This window comes from Lutjanus erythropterus, chromosome 5 (genome assembly GCF_056507025.1).
Source record: "Lutjanus erythropterus isolate fLutEry1 chromosome 5, fLutEry1.hap2, whole genome shotgun sequence".
Taxonomy (NCBI): Eukaryota; Metazoa; Chordata; class Actinopteri; order Lutjaniformes; family Lutjanidae; genus Lutjanus; species Lutjanus erythropterus.
In genome coordinates, this window is record NC_139321.1 from 13,864,393 (window position 1) to 13,881,536 (window position 17,144).

The window sequence follows — 17,144 nt, forward strand, 5'->3', positions numbered from 1 at the left end:
CTTCACAACTGAACACTATTTTTATGATTTTTGAAGCGTAAACACAATGGCCCGAAGTAAAATGCTAATATTAGGCTACTGAACTACACCACCACTAAGCGATTAGCATTCAGTGTGGTGATATTAAAGTCCTCAGCAACCTCTGTAGGCTCATTAAACCACTTGTTAGCAGCCGCCGCTCAGTGTTGCCAGATTGGTATGATATTTTCCAACCAAATACTTGCTCAAACCTCTGGCCAAATTGATAAAAAAAACCACCCAAATATTATCTATAATAAACAATACAAGTGTATTCATAAACAATAGCAAAAGCACTGTGGTTCATAACACTTTGTCAATATGAAATAGTGTTAAAACAACAATTTAAGTACTCCCAAGTGGGCTAGAATGCAGACAGGAGGTTACAATGTACAATGCAACTATAAAATTAGTTTTCTTTCCAACCTCTGCCTTAACAATAAAGAAAAAGTGTACCACCCACATACATACACATAAACAAGGAAAAAGAGGGGTGCATGCAGTCCCATGCTATCAAAAAGTCAAATTAGATTGCTGCAAATCTCCTCTTAGTTGAGTATGAGGGAAATAAATATGCAAATAGGCCATAGGCTTTCGGGCTCATTCCTGCATCGCTCTATTAGTTTAGCTGTACTGAACTATTAGCTAAACTACCCAGCAGTGCATGTAGTTAGACCACCCAAACCAAACAAATAAATAAATAAGTAAATAAAAATAAAAAATACTTTGACCAAAGGAAACCATAATGTGTTCTCAAACACTAAACCTTCATATTTGTACATTTACTTAGGTAAACGGTTTGTGTAGTTTGTCTTCTTCTTCTCAGTATAAAGGCAAATAAGTCAGCCTGGTTTCATTCCAACTCATCAGATTTTGGGAGCAAATTTTGTGTGTGTGTTTGGTGATTCATACAGACATGCACAAGTACCCGTTTGCAACTTTTAAGTGACTTCACTGTGGAGCCATCTGTAAGATGCCACGGGTGTTTGACTTGGTACAAAGAGGGAGAAAGTCCACACATGGTAAAGTTGGGGCAGAGGGACAGCCCAAACAAGCACAGGACTGTTAGCAAGGAGATCAGGATACATATCCCATGCGAAAACCAAAAAAGTTTTTAAAAAGTTTTGAGGTACATTACATTACATGTATCATGTGACTCATGTCTGACAAATGTAATGTAATGTACTTGTAACCCCAAACATGGTCTTTTCCTTTACCTGCCCAAGTAGTTTTGCTGCCTACACTTACACAAACTGTGACCGTTTTATACCATTAATCATGTGAATAAGCAGAATAAGCAGACGTATGCAAAACAAAACAGAAGGCATTGGAGAAAAGAAAGATGACAGTGAGTGTTAAAGGGACAGTTCACCCTGGCCTTTTGTGCTATTTATCCATATAGATATTTTTGTTTTTCTGCCTTGTCGCCAGTGTAATGTGACTAAAAGACGCTCAGCTCGTGGTGCTCAAAGAACCAAAAATGCATATTTGAATAATTCAAAACCAGTGTCTCTTTCCAAAAATCACAACCCGGTTACTCCATAGACCGTGTTATGAGCAGTTTCGTGAAGGAACTATTTTATTTCTGCAGTAGAATCTGCTGGAACTACTTTCCTTTCTTTCAGTAAGCTACTGTTAACATCAACTGTTGTCCCATAATGCAATTCAAAAAGGAAATGGAGGAGCTACTCACAAGACAGTGGTGAAATAGCATATAAAACTGTAAAAAGAACAGTTCTTAATGAAAATTACTATGTAGATGTATTTAGGATGCAGTATGGAACTGGTCTTTTTTACAGCAAACATTTTGTCCATCATTTGTAAATAAATTCCATTTAGGTAATCTAGTTTCAGTGTCCTGGTAAAGACCCTTTTTACAGCAGTTATATTGATATGTGATAGTTGATATGTGATAGTAGCATAAACATAGGTGTTAGCAATGATGCTAATGAAGGTAACAGAGTCTTTCCAGTGAGCCAACAAGCACAGTAGCAGCATCCTGACTCTGTTTGACCTGAATGGAACAGAACCTTAATTAGCATCAGTGGTAACACCTTTGTTTGTACTATTTCATGTCACACCTGAGCTTTTCCTGCTCAGACAATTAAAACTGAATGCTGTGAAAAAGTCTGGACACCCATATAATAAACTGATAACAGGATAAGTCCTCCCACCCTAATAGCTGCTACAAAAGTAGCTGGAGGGTGATGGAGATGTCAATCAAGTGTAGTTTGTACACACCCACACAGTCTGCAGCAGTCTAATCAGTAAACATAACTGGAAACATGTGTAGGTGGACTGTGGGTGTGCAGTCACTTTAAGGTTAAAGTTGACATGCTATAGAAAGTCAGAACATTTTCATACATTTTGACTCAGTTAATCGTTAAAGCACTGGGACTGACAGTGAGCATGAATTATTCATGCTGTTTTCAAGATATACAAGATTGAAACTTAAAGGGATAGTTGGGATTCTTTGAAATAGAGCTGCATGAGGTAGATGACAGTCGACACACCCCTAGTTTGGAGAAGCAGCAGGAGTAACAGTGTAGGAAGCTAAGCAATGTGCTACTGTGGATGGCCAGGATGGTGAAGGCATGTCCCACCCTACGCTGCCTCTGATTGGCTTGCGCTGATGATATCCTGATATTGTCACCCAAATCCTCCCCAATCACACTTCTAATGCCTAAACCTAGCCGTAACTTATCCAACCACAGTAACCCAAACCAATGAAGGGAACGAGAACTGGTCAATCAGAGACAGAGAAGGGCTGGTCATAATGTCTTTTAACCAAGGAAAAATGGTTCCCCTAAAAAAAAAAAACAATGTGTTATATGTAGAATATTTAGCATATTTTCACTACTTTACTTTGCTGTTAGACAGTCTTTTCCAACAGGAAACCGGTCAGTAATTCTACCTCAGCACGGGAGAACATGTGAGTTGCTTGTCTACCGCTAACTCGATTGGTTAGTTTTTTTTGTGGTATTGTATGACTTTGGTGAATCCAAAGCAACCATTCAAAACACCAAAGTCACTCAAGAAAACAAACAAACTAATCAACCGAGGCAGCAGTTCTAAATATAGTGTAGGCCTACACTTAAACCGATACTGATTTTTCAGGTGTCTTAAATATAATTGCTGGCTCTGCCCTATCCGCAGTAGTACATTGCTTAGCTTCTGTGCCATCACTTCAGTTTGGGGTGTACCAACCACCATCTACTGTAGGTAATACACTGACTAACACTAACTACCAAACTATCCCTTTAACTTCTCATTTAACCTTGAAATCAACGTCTGAAGGCTTCCAACATTATTACCAGCAGGGTTTCGTTGCATGGTTTTTGCTCCACAAATAAACTCCTTCACGAATCGACACTGATTTGACCCAACTCTGAAATCCTCATGCACAGGAAATCCAAACTCCCTGACTTAGTCATGTATGAGAACCCTGCCAACATGACACAACATAACCCATTAATTACATCAGTAGATTAAACATAAATGCACCATCATTCAACCAAGGTCATTTGATTTCATGTTTTAGAGGAAAAGAAAAATGTGCGCTGCATGAAACTGTGCTCTGATAACATAAATCACACAAGACATAAGACAAAATATGACTCTGTGTTTTAGCCATTGAATGGTGACTTTTAGTTTAGTTCTCTCAATTATTTTGTGAGAGCAGGTGTCATTTTTTTTTAGAAGGTAGATATCTCATTTTGGTCAGGAACTCATTATCCTTTTCAGACCAAGCTGGCACAAAAAAAAGTATTCAAAGGACAAAATTTGAGTGAGAAATTAAATTAATTTAATGGTGCGGCGCTGGAGGGGCTGTGAAATTCTGCTGGAGTGCTGTCCTTTAATACGAGGCTGCATTAAATTAAATCCAGGAAAAAGGAAAAATAGAATATTTTAACACTGCGGTCTTGTGACTCTGCTGAAAGTTTGCACAATATCACTCGAGTTTCGTGACTTTAGGGGCTAAAGAAACACACAAAAGTCCTTCTGTTACATCACCTGAAAGGGAAATTATTCAAATTACGTTTTTTGAACTCTAGAAAGGTTGTGTCCCCGAGGCAAACAGGTGACAGGAGACTTCCTCTGATTGGCCTCTATGAATGTCACTAAATGGTGTGAAAATGGCAGCCAAGTAGCTACAACAGAGCAGCACTGGTGGATTTGTCCACGTTTAATGAGGCAGCTGGTGGGGAGGTGAGCCATTGTTTTCCTCACATTGGGGATGCATTGAGTAATTTGCGGTAACCGGGGAGATGCCATCCCCTTTCATCCCTCCTCAAATGGCCGGCCTGACCGCAGCGGATGCCAGAAATGCTCCGCTACCATTCCTGAGCACATTGTTGGCATTCAGGAGACATGGGCCACCAGTGCTACAAATGTGCCCCCACAGCTTAATAAGGTGTCAAAGAGAAAATAACAGTGTAATTAAAGCAAATAACAAATAAACACACCCAAGAGTAGAGAGAAAAACATACGAGTCAATGGTTTCGTCATTAAGTATGTCCCTCAGTGTGGAAAGTTAGAGCCGGCAGAGAAATCAGTGGTGATAGATGCACAATAGCCACCACAACAAATTCAGAAAACATTGTTTGAAAGCGATAAAATACTTAGAATGTGCTCTTAACGATGCTGGGACCAACACAGGATCTATCATTACAAATGTATGTCGTCCGTGAAAACATTGTCCAACCCCAAATAATGTATTTTTAACAACCAGAAAATTCTCACTCTCAACAGTTTGGTCAGTTGACCTATGCTTCAAACTTTGGCGCTGTAGATACCCCTCTAGAGTTAGTTTTGCAGCATTTGTGCCGGGCTCTGCAGTCAAATTAGCCAGTTAGAGACTTTCAAAATAAAGCTCACTCAGACACCTGATAAACACACGGTTAACATTTTCAAATGGTCGCAGTTTTGTTAGGTTTAGACACCAAAATGACTTGGCTAGGTTTCGGAAAAGATGGTTTGGGTTAAAACCATGTTACATTAGGTTACATTAGTTATGTGAGTTAACTTACAGAATTTATATTACTAAAGTTACGTAATTTCTGCTAGTTATGAAAATCTGCGTTACTTACGTTATGTAATTTGCAATACGTGAGTCACAAAAGTTGTATATAAGTATACAAGTAATTTCTGTTATTGAAGTTACATTACTTGTAAGTTAAATTCAGTAATTTGTGTTACTTAAGTTAGGTCATTTGAAATACTTCTGTTACATTACTTGTGTAATTTAAGTTATGTAATATATGTTACTAAAGTTATGGAAACTACGTAAGTTAGGTTTGGTAATTTGCGTGACTGAAGTTACATAGTTTGTCATACTTGGGTTATATTATGTGTGCTAAGTAATGTGATTTATGTTACTAACTTTAAGTAACTTATGTAAATTAAATCAGGTAATTACTTAAGTTACGTAAATTGCAATGCTTGCGTTATGTAACATGTAAATTAAGTTCTAGACTTTCTTGCTCTTTATACTATACACCTGTATTTAACAACACATCAAAACATGCCAGAGGACTGCTTCCAGAAATTACACTTGAGAGGGACCACCGGCGTCATCGTTTGAAGCTTACGAGCACTGACCAAGCTGCTGCCTTTAATGTTTGGAGTGAGAACGGGCTAATTTAAGGGGAAAATCAGAGTTAAAAAGCTTAAGGTTATAAATGACAGCTATAAAAGAAAAGAACAAACAAACAAACAAAAACAGAGTTTTTGTTTTAATTTTTGTGTACAGGGGATATGGCAATTCGCAACATTAACTACATGTTTATTTTTGTTACCATGATGACAAAGGTCATCTGACGATTGATGATGATGATGATGATGGTCACCTGTCTATAGATCTGCTCTCCACAGATGTTATTGGGAAGGACTGGCGTCACACCTGCACACAAAATTAGACTTTTGTGTACGCAGATTGGACAGAGAACTACTAAAGGAAACAGATATCTACAATCGCCATTAATAAAATATAGGAATCACATCTGCCATTTTGATTTAGAGATACCTCTCAAATGCATGGAAAACAGAAAACATGAGATCAAAAATGAGAGGAAGATAGTTGAGGGAATATCCAACTGAAGCGGAGAAAGCTCCCCATCAGTACAAGTAATACGGTACGGTAAAAAAACGAAAACAGGTGTAGAATAGAGATGAAAAAGCTGTGGTAACTGAGGCAGAAATCACAGCTAACACTTGCACCCAACACAATCATGTCTTTTCATAAAATAAGCAGCATATTTCAACAGTCCTGAAGCGTCTAAGATCACCTCTCCCTTGTTGTATTAGACTCAGTGTAAGACTCTCTTTGGGTAAATGTGCAATTTCAAAAAGTGAAATAAAATGATCTAGATTGTCGAGAGTTTCCATTTGACTGAAATTGCAGCATAGCGATCAAGTTCTGTTGGGAGAATTTGAAATCCAAAACTTTCAAGGGCTATTTTGAAACATTTCTGTCCTCGTCTGCAACTAGGTTCAGTTTCCACAAGAGAACTGTTCCTTCACAGATGTCTGTAGTTCAAAACAGAATTTAATTAAACACAAAAATCTGTTCATTAAATTATTAACAAGAAGGTTAAATGTTGATTCCATCACATGCATTATTGTTTATTACTTGTTTAAACCAGTGGCAGAGGAAGCATTCAGATCTTTTACTTGAGTAACAGTACTAATAATCTTAATCTTAATAATCTTATTACTTACCTAATTATCATTTTCAAATCTCTTTTCAAAACATTTGATTTTTCTTGATTTTTATTGACTGCCCTTCTGCTGGCAACACTAACTGGTTTTATTTGTTTGAATTTTGGGTAATACTTTACTCTGAAATTATTTTTTATCATCTTCTTGTTGTCAAAATATTTTCTTATGTGAAGCAAATTGTAAAGGTTCAGAAAAGTGCTCTATAAATATAGACTATTATTATTATTCCTGGAAAGAAACGTCATCATTTTGTCAAAAAAAAAAAAAAGCCTATTCTGCAGCCTCTGAAATGGATTTTGATTTTAAATTTTGAGAAAAAGAGACAAAGTCAAGACAATACTTCCAAGAGAATTGATTAAAAGTATTTCTTCTCCTTTTTTTTTCTCAGAACACCAGTAATCCTCCTGCAGTCCAGTCACACCATTTCACTCTGCTCTGCTGTGTTCTTAGCTCACACTGCCCCTAGTGGCCAAATCTAAAACTGAACGTAAGCCACCTTCCTCTTCCAACAGTGCTTTCCAAACACATCCCACTGCAGTTTCCCCAAATAGATTTAAGCATTTCACCAAGCAACCCTATTTTATAGGCTAAGAATATTGTATGAGGCACAAAATTGATGATTTTACAGTCAGGAGTCAGCACAGAGCTGCAGGACTCTCTACAGCAGATAATAAGATGAGAACAGAGAGGAGAGAAAAAACCATCATCAGGCTCCTTTTACATTTTTCATCATTAAAATGTCTATAGATTCGAATTACAGTGAAAATAAACTAATTCTCCCATTTCTGGTGACGCCACGAAAGCCCCTCAAGGACCCCCGGAGCTTCCAGGAACAGAACCCTGCACAGGAGCCAACTCACTGCAGTAAAATGTTGGGCTGAAAAGATGCTTTTCCAGCCAATTTGAGTCTTAGTATCCAAATGATCTTTCTGTTCTATTACAGATCAAAAATATGACAGAGAAGGAGGGAGAAAGAATAGGGAAGAGAGAAAAAGAGGGAGGGAGGGAGGGTTTGGAGGGGGGTGGACATATCAGACTCATACACCCCCCCCCCACATCCCTTTTTTAGTTCATAACTGCCAAGGGTATTAATAATTAATGAGGACAATTCTCTGGCGTCTGGATGAGTCATACTTTCTGCTACTTGGTTTCCCAAAAGCCCCATAGGTTGGATTAACACAGAAACAGGAAATCTGAATTTTTAACCCTAAAATGGAACGGGCATGAATGTTTGATGGATGTCTAAAAACAGATGGAGTGATGATACCTTCTACACAATAATGCCAGTGCCAAAAAAAATGGCAAAAGCTTAAAAAGTCAGAGTGAATTTGGGATGTTTGGAGACAGGAGCGATAGAAAGAGAGACAAAAACATTTAAAGGTATGTGAATGAGGTAACATTAAAGGGATAGTTTGGATTATTTGTAGTGGGATTGTATGAGGTACATAATGACAATCTGTATAACAGCTACAACAGATCGCTGTTGGCATGCCCACAGGTGAAGAAGCAGAGAAGACTACCTAGAAAAGGATCACCTAAAAAAATCAGTATTAGTTTAAATGTATCCTATATTTAGAATATTTTCATTGCTTTATCTCGCTGTCTGGCAGCCTTTTTCAGCAGGAAATTGCTGTTATCTAAACCAGATGTCAGTCTTTCTCACAAAACCAAACTCCATTGGTGAAATCACTAATTTTACCTGACAGAACACAAGAGTTGCTAATTTACTTTTCCCTCAATTGGTTACTTTGTTCATGTTATTGTGTGACTTCAGTTGCTTAAAATTCACTAAAGCCACATGATAACAGAAGAAAAACTAACCAATCGAGGCAGGAGTGGACCAGCAACCCCTGTGTTCTCAGAGGTAAAGTTACTGATTTTGCACATGGAGTTTGGTTGAGCAAGAAAGAGCGATATTTGGCTTAAATAATGGCAGATTTCTGTCAGAAAAGGCTGTCTGACAGCAAGGTAAAACCGTGAAAATATTCTAAATATAGTGCATACTTAAAAGGATATTGTTTTTTCTTTTTTTCTTGAGAAAGCCATTTTTAGTGCATCTAAAATACATTTTGCTGCTGACCCTGTCCATACTAATATATCGCTTAGCTTCAGTGTTGGTACTCTTCTCTGCTTCTCCAAACTGTGGTCATGCTGATCACCATGTGTGTAATACACTGACTATGGATAACTACCTTATACAATCCCACTTAAAATAATTTGAACTATCCCTTTATCACATCATATTACATCTTTAAAATCTGCCTGTCTGACATTTTGACAGGATCACAAGCCAATCTGACTGACAACAACAGCACAAACATGTCATCAAATCATGTTTTCAAACTTCAGATGTTTAGTGTGGCATTAAAGTTTTGCTTAAATTAAGATTTTAGCTCAAAAAATAAAGCAGAACCAGTTTGGCTGAGGGCAAACCAACACCTAAGATGCTGTTCTCAACTGTGTGGCTGAACACAAAATGGTTTCATGGCATTGAGTGTAACAAGTCAACACTTTCCTCCAAATTAAACAGACTAAGCAAACATATATCATGCTCCAAGGGTAGCTAGTGTTTGTACATGAAGAAAACAAGTACAACATTCTGTCACTCGGGTGTGGAGTCTGTCCAACACCGAGCTGTCAGACAAACCAAGTTGTTCTGTGAAAAAACTCAAAGCGGGCCACAGAGGAGCTGGCAGTTTCAGTGGAAGAAGGATCTTTTCTCAAGAAGCCAAGAGGACGTTTAACTAAAAGAAATAGGGGGACACAGTGCAAATAGGTGCTGATTTTAATACCTTGATTTCAACATGATTATACAAGAGAAAATTAACCAATATACAGGAGATTTATGACCGATAGAAAATTGTATTTATTATACTTTCCAAGATACATTCTATTCATTTGTAATGTCAATAAACACTCATAATTTTAACGTAACAATACTTTTTAAATAAGGACCGGATAGAGTTAGGTTGATAAAAGAATTTCGAAATAGAACCTGCCTTGACAATATAACCTCAAACTAAATAAATTAAACAAAAAAATTATTTGAAGCCATCATGACTGAGCATTTTTACTAATATTGCACATGGTGTTTTATGATATGATTCTTGCCCAGATCTAACAATTTTAGAGCTTCAATTTGCAGCCGTGCCTCCTCCTCATCCTCGCCCACCCCCACCCCCGACCCCGACTCTGTGAAATGCCTCCATTCCAACCATTCTGGAACCATATCAAAGTTTAATGCACATTTATTTTGGTTGCATAATGTTAATAAGAAACCTTTTACAAGATAACTGTGGGAGAATATAAGAATAAGGAAACGGCTTGAAACTTCACAGACTCTATCAGGCCTCGGCTTTTTGTCGTGCGACACAAGAAAAAGGAAACATCACAGATCACATTTCACAACCCTCGTCCAGCGGGTCGAGTTCTTCAAAAAAAACAAAACAAAAACAAAAACCCTCAATTCCACTCGACAGTCACTTCTGGTGGCCTGAATTAGCTCTGATGCGTCGTTCTATCAAGTCCTTTCCACTCTTTGTGTATTATTCTTTTTAAATAATACCAATAACTCTTTAAATAATCCTGCATAGAAAAATAAATTAACTATGTTGTTAAATTTTCTTTTTTACTACGAATTGAGAGCTGACAAGGGGAGGTGGATCACCGATTGAATTATATTAGCGGTTTGTTTGACAATTCTGGCTTGTAGTCTCTTGATGATGATGCTCCGTCGTTTCAGTGTGTATGTGTGTGAGAGTGTGTGTGTGTGTCTGTGTGTGCACGCATGTGTTTGTCCTTCCTTGTAATTTACAAACCAGTCCCACAGATACAAATAATGTAAGACTTACAAAATAAATTCCAGGTTACGCTTACATGGCAAGCAGCTTTGTAAATTTTTCATCCTTGGGTTTGTCATTTTTCAAGAAACAAACGTCCTCTGACAGTGTGTGTGCCGTTAAGATTTCACCCAAAAACATACAGTTAACTGTAAGTAGCAATTTTTCGAAGAGAAACACAACTCCATTCAGAAGACACTATATTTAACATGGCTCTTTACACAAAGAGAACAAGTCACGAAATCATTCCCCGAAAGAGTTTTTGCAGTGCCTTCCAATTCCCATGAATGGAGAACAGGAGCCGTTTAGCCTCCCGGCAAAAGAGCAGGTGTACCGCTACTGGTGTGTGTAATCCAGACAAGATGGCAGAGAGAGTCTGCAGCCGACTCCAGAGAGCATCCCCAAGAACAAACACAGATCCCCGCAAATTAAAAAAAAAAGAAAAAGCAAAGTAGCATCCGTTGAGTCCCCAAATTTCTGTTAATTTCATCCCAGGAGGATACTTCCCAGAGCAAAAGAACAACAACCAACATGCCCTCCTTTTTCTTTTTTCTCTTTTTTTTTTTTTTTTTCAGGGTTGAAGACGGCAAGGTATATTCTCAAGCACTGTTTTCAAGACCCTTTGATTTGGTTGGAAAAACAAAAGGAGGAGAAAAAGAACGACAAAAATAAGAAGATAAGTACCCATTTCAATAGCAGCAAAAAAGACTATGACTGTCTGGTTGCTTTTTAGGGTGTCCTGTGGTATGTATGTGATTCATACATGTGGTGGCATGGATAATCCGAGAGGTCTTTTACTGTGAAATAGATCCACGCTTGATTCTAGTAATAGCTTTTTGTAGTGTGGAGCCATTTTGTCCATCTCTGCATTGGTCATTAAGGATTTCCAGAAGGCACTTTTTTGCTGTGTGTGTGTGTGGTGTGTGTGTGTGTGTGTGCATATGTGGTTGCAGAGAAGGAGATGAAGACAGAAAGCAAGAGATCTGGGGGGTTGAGTGCTGTGTGTGTGTGTGTGTGTGTGTGTGTGTGTGTGTGTGTGTGTGTGTGTGGCCAGAGAGAACCAAGGCAGATGTGTTTGGCTGTCTGTCTGCCTGTATGTGTGTGTAATCAATGCACTAAACCAAATACAACAATCCCTACATTTTACTCAGTGCAGTCTGCTCCTCAAGCACCTGCAGGTAATCAGGCGTTCCTTGGAGCTTGGCTTTCAGCTCGTAATACTCACTTTTTCTCTGCTCCACCACGATCTTACTGTGGTTGCCGCCTATCAGTGACGACTTCTTCATCTTTTTATCCAGCGTTTTCTCAGGGTAGCGGATTTCGTATCCGCCCATCCCTATACTGTTGAAATCTCTTTTGCTGTCCAGGAAGTTCTGGATGAACATGCTGGGCTCTCGGTGGGGCAGGAACTCCTCCAGTTCGTCGATGGTGCTGAGGCGTTTGTTGCGCTCCAGGGTGGAGAGCGAGTCCTTATCTTTGTCGGCGCTGTTCCGGAGGATGATCTTCTGCCTCTGCGAGTCTGCGAACTTGAACCCGGCGTCCATGTCTGAGGAGCGTCCGATCCCGCAGGTGTGGCTCTTGCCGATGTGCTCGATGGTCTGGGGGATGAACGTCTCACCTCCCAGGTCGTCTCCAGGGATGGAGCCTTTCTTGCCGGATTTGTGGCTGTGTCTGCGGAGCTGCAATGACATGGAGCCACACTCCTGATTCCCAAGCCCCTCCTGCCGGCCCACTGGTTTTTTATTCCGCCTCAGGACAAAGACTAGAAGGCAGAAGGCCACAAACACAGTGAGGATAAGCACTACAAGGATGCTCAGGATCATGATGGAGAGAGGCACAGGCCCTCCTGGCGGTGCTTTGCCGACTCCGGCAGGCGACACTGAGGTCAAAACCGGGGTGGCGCTAGTGAGAATAAACGGCGGTCTAGCGACAAGCTTAGGACACAGGATCTCATTTTTCAAGAGGCGCAGCTCTATGTTAGAGAACTGCACAGGGGAGGCACATTTCACCTCTTTGGCAGCCACTCCATCACTTAGCTTCTCTAGCCAGAGTTTGAGGGCGACAAGATCACAGGAACACTCCCACGGGTTCCCTTCCAGGTCTATCTGGGTCAATGACTGCAGCTGGTCCAAGACACCACTCACTGGCAGGGTCATGAAGTGGTTGTTTTTCAGATTCAGTCTGGCTAAAGAGACACCCGCAAACACGTAGGCAGGGAGGCTCCTCAGGACATTGTTGTTGAGATAGAGGAGCTGTAGGTTCGGCATGGAGTCAAAGGTGCCTGCTAAGATTTCTTTTATGGCATTGTATTCCAAATATAGGTACTGCAGGTTTGACAGGCCCAAAAACATCTCTGGGTGTAACTGTTCGAGCTGGTTTCCATTCAAATACAGTCTCCTCAGGTTGGTGAGGTTAGCAAACACACCTTTCTGGACTGTGACAATTTGATTGCTGCCAAGATGAAGCAGATCTAAACCCTCAAATCCCTGGAAATCAACTGGGCTGATGTCACGGATGTAATTCCCACTCAGATGAAGTTTCTTGGCGTTTGGGGGTTTGGGGACGAGATCAGCTAAATTTTTAATATTCCTCTCTTGACAGCTGACGCTGATGCCAAAGTCAGAGGGGTGGGCTTTACAGCTGCAGGGCTGTGGACACAACAATGGAGGAGTCCGTGTTTGAAAGGAAAGGCTATTTCTTCCAAAAGGGGGCAAACCAGCCACAATACCATTACCATAAATCTTAGATGAGTCAGTGGTTTTTGGCGCTTTTGTGGCTATGGGAACCACGGTGGTTGGGGACATTTTTGAAGGTGACTGCCCATTATCAGGTACAGGTGGCATCCTAACATCAAAGTCACTCCCTGTTCCCATAGGACAAAGCTCCTGTTTGTTGGTTTCTTTCAGGAGCCTCCCGTACAAGTCACTTGGTGTTTCACATATGGCCTCGCCGATAAAAATATTATAGGGCATGTTTTCAAGCCATGCCTTCAGAGGTGCTAAATCACAGGTACAATTCCAGGGGTTGTCATCCAGCTGCAGCTCTACAATGCGCCCGATATGCTCCAGAACCCCCAAATACGGAAGCTTCTGGATCCTGTTCCCCCTTATATCCAGGTGTGTGAGTGAGGCAAAGCGAAATATGTTGTCAGGAAGTGCCTGTATGAGATTATCATTCAGGATGAGCACTTTTAGCTTGTGCAGTTTGTTAAATGCTCCCTTTTCAATGTATTTGATCAAGTTATAGTCAGCCTGAAGGTACTCCAAGTTCTCTATCCCTTGGAAAGTGTCCGCTCGCAGCACCTTTAACTCATTATTGTTCAGGTGCAGCTGCTTCAAGGCGCTCATCCCCATGAATGCTCCACCCTCGATGTTCTGCAGTTTATTGTTCCCCAGCTGCAGCGACACAGCGTGGGTGAAGTTGAGGAATGAGTTGGGGTAGAGGATGATCAAGAAGTTGTTCTGAAAGTTCAGATGGTAGAGGGACGAGGCTGGCGGGATGAGCTGCGTGGGCCGGTAGACGGTAATCTTCTCACAGTTGACGTACAGCACATTCTCCACCGACATGCAGGAGCAGGCGCTGCAGGTCTCAGCCATCAGGTCTGAGGCGGACGGGTCTGCCATCTGGGGTCCGTCCGACATGGAGGGGGAGGAGAGGGAGGAGGAGAGGGTGCCGGAGATGGAAGAAGAAAAGGCTGCCAGCAGGAGTACGAGCAGCATCTCGCCGGTTAGAAATCCTCCCCCAGAAAACCATTTAGTAACCTTTGGAGAGAAAAAAAAAGAGACAGGTGCATGCACAAACATTCACACACACAGGCATACATATGTGCAAACAAGCCCAGAGACGCATATGCACACACACACACGCACACAGAAAGCAAACCATCAAAATGCATATTCGGTATTGATTACACTGAAAATGCAATATTTCATCACTTTTTCAGATTTTTTAAATCTAAAAACCATGTCAGGGGTGTGTTTTGAATTACATTTTACTGCAAATATGTAAATTGTAACGCTAATGATTCACATTTCTAATTATTCCACTTTTCATTAGAATCATTGCAGTGAGCTGCTTTGGCTTTGACACAATGATTCACCCTCATCATTGGACAACTGGAACGCTTGATGCAGATTATCCGATACCGCAGGAAAAGTACCAAATGTTCTGCAAATTACTCAAACCCCTGAACTGCTGCACATCTTATTTTGACATCCAGAGCGTGAAGCATCGTCTTGGAAAATGTCTAAGACAGCAGCACGACTATATTCTCCCCCTCTCAGCATATTCAACATAATCAAAGTCAAACGGCTGCAGTTCTCTTTTTCATGGGGGTCTCATTTGAAGCAGGCAGCAGCAGCACTAAGCAGCAGCACATTCAGGTTATTTAGGAAAGAAACTGTGCGAGCGAGGGGAAGAGGAAGATTTGGGACTGTGCCCGCTGCTGACATATTGAGAGGGTTTGAGCGGCACGCATTTATCACACAGACATCCATTTTTTCTCTCCATATTTGACGCCATATAGAAAAGAAAATGTAAGAATTTAAAATCATTTTAAAGGGATGAAATGTAAATAAATTAGACTTACCCAAAGCTGGAGTGGTAATGAATGCGGCTCCCTCCGGAGACAAGGGGCAGCGTCGGTGAGACATGGATGGAGACGTGCGCAAACAGTCCTCCCAAGCTGAAGTAGAGCGTCAGACAGTTGAAGGGGCGCAACAAGGTTCCTCCAGCCCCCTATATCCCCATGCAGGTTACTGTATATCAACCCCGAGCCAGGCGAACTGGAGGTGGGGGGGGGGGGGGGGGGGGGGTGCGGTGGGGGTGCGGTGGAAGATGGAGAGAAAGGAGAGGAGGAGGAGGAGGTGAGGAGGAGAGGGGGGGTGGCTCCGATTTCACCCGATGCGTCTCTTGCTGACGGGCTCCTCTTGCTTGGAAAAATCACCCCTCTGGTCGTTCGGTCCCCAAGGTGGTTGTACTACCTCCATGGGAGAGCGTTCATTTGGTGGCAGGAGAGACAGAGAGGAAGGCGAGAAGGAGACAGAGAGAGGGAAAGAAAAAGGGGAGAGGCAGACAGCTTTTAGAGATCTTGACGGCGCGTCCGGCGACTCCAAGGCGTGAAAAAAGGCGCAAGGTGGTCGGTGATGCGGTGAAATAAGTCCGTCATTCTTGGAGTTTTTATTCTTTTTTTAAGGGGGGAGACTGGATGAGGAAGAGTGGAGGAGAGAAAGGAGGGAGAGATGATGTCCAGCACTGTGCGTCTGGCTTCAGCTCGGCTCAGCAACCCCCAACCTTCCAATGAATAAATACTGGTTTGTTTCGAGCGAAGTTGCGCACCGGGATAACGCTTCAGAGGGCGAAAGCAGCCAAAACGCTCCCATCAGGTTGTGTGCACTAGTATATTATTCTCCATCAAGGCAGCATAAATCCAGTCCAATGCAAAAACACTTGTTTTCTCCTCAGCGAGCTGTTTCTCTGCAGGCAACGGTAGGAGAGATGCTTATTTCAGTCTCCATCCAACTGGAGGAAAATTATTTTCTTTTTTTTTTTTTAAAAAAAGACGATTATGAAAAGAATGGCTGTGGCGGTGTCGAAGCTCCTCTCCCGGATGGAAAAAAAGCGGAAAAGCACAGAGAGAAACAAGAGAGACAAGTCCGGACAACAGAAACCGGTGCGTAAAAATGAATAATGCAGTTATTCAGCCTTTAGTCCGCTGCGGTGCAAGTGAGGAGCTGGTGGAAACTCCGCGCTTTCTCCCGCTCCCATCGGCTCCACGCAAAATGTGATCAAAAAATCAACTTGGAGAGGAGATGTGGAGGTTTTTAAAGCCAACAAAATATCCAGTTAAAGGAGATGGAGGGAGTGAGAACACAGGAGAGCAGGCTTGTGTTTCTCCCTCCTGTAAGAGCGAACAGTATCCGTGTCAGGCGCATGAGTGCTGGCTCTTTCTGCAGCCGCATTCACTGAGCTTCCCACACGAATAAAAGAGGAGAATGCAGAGATGTAGAGAGAGAGAGAGAGAGAGAGAGAGAGAGAGAGGAGGAGGAGGAGGGAGGGAGGAGAGAGAGAGGAGAGAGAGGGAAAAGGAGAGAGAAGGAGAGGAAGGGGAGGGGGTCTCTCACAGAGACAGAAAATGAAAAAAAGAAAACTTCAGACCTTGAAACAGATCCGTTATTTTGAGCGCATGCTTTATTTCTGAAAGTTTATTATGATCTCCCAATTATCCTAGACACAACTAACATATAACCTTCCCATAACATTCCAAGAATGTTGCCTCTAGATTTCTATTTGTGCAAATGTTTCTGTAGGTTTCTATTTGTGCAAGTGTTTTTTGTGCAGCATAACAATCCCAAAATAACGCAACATTAGTTTCCTGTCAGTTTTAACAATAAATTAACCTTCACAGAAAGTTCTAGGAGTGCATCTTTTACATTACCTTATCAACTTCCCTTTATAACATGTATGAGCTGTTAAGGGAAACATCAAATTAACCTTCCAAGAACGTTTTGGAGACCTAAGAATATTTATTATACATCCTGTTACTCCTGTAACAAGGAATGTTAAGGG

The 17,144-nt window shown here is 41.3% G+C and overlaps 1 protein-coding gene across 1 annotated transcript; it reads right to left on the reverse strand.

The window, feature by feature from the left end:
- Positions 1-9,505: 9,505 nt before the first annotated feature.
- On the reverse strand, positions 9,506-16,584 carry slitrk4 (SLIT and NTRK-like family, member 4). Its single transcript, XM_084718841.1, has 2 exons — positions 15,166-16,584; positions 9,506-14,338 (listed from the first exon to the last, which is right to left on the reverse strand). The coding sequence occupies exon 2, from the start codon at positions 14,294-14,296 to the stop codon at positions 11,714-11,716; it is 2,583 nt and encodes an 860-aa protein (XP_084574967.1). The 5' UTR covers positions 14,297-14,338; positions 15,166-16,584; the 3' UTR covers positions 9,506-11,713.
- Between the last annotated feature and the right edge of the window lie 560 nt (positions 16,585-17,144).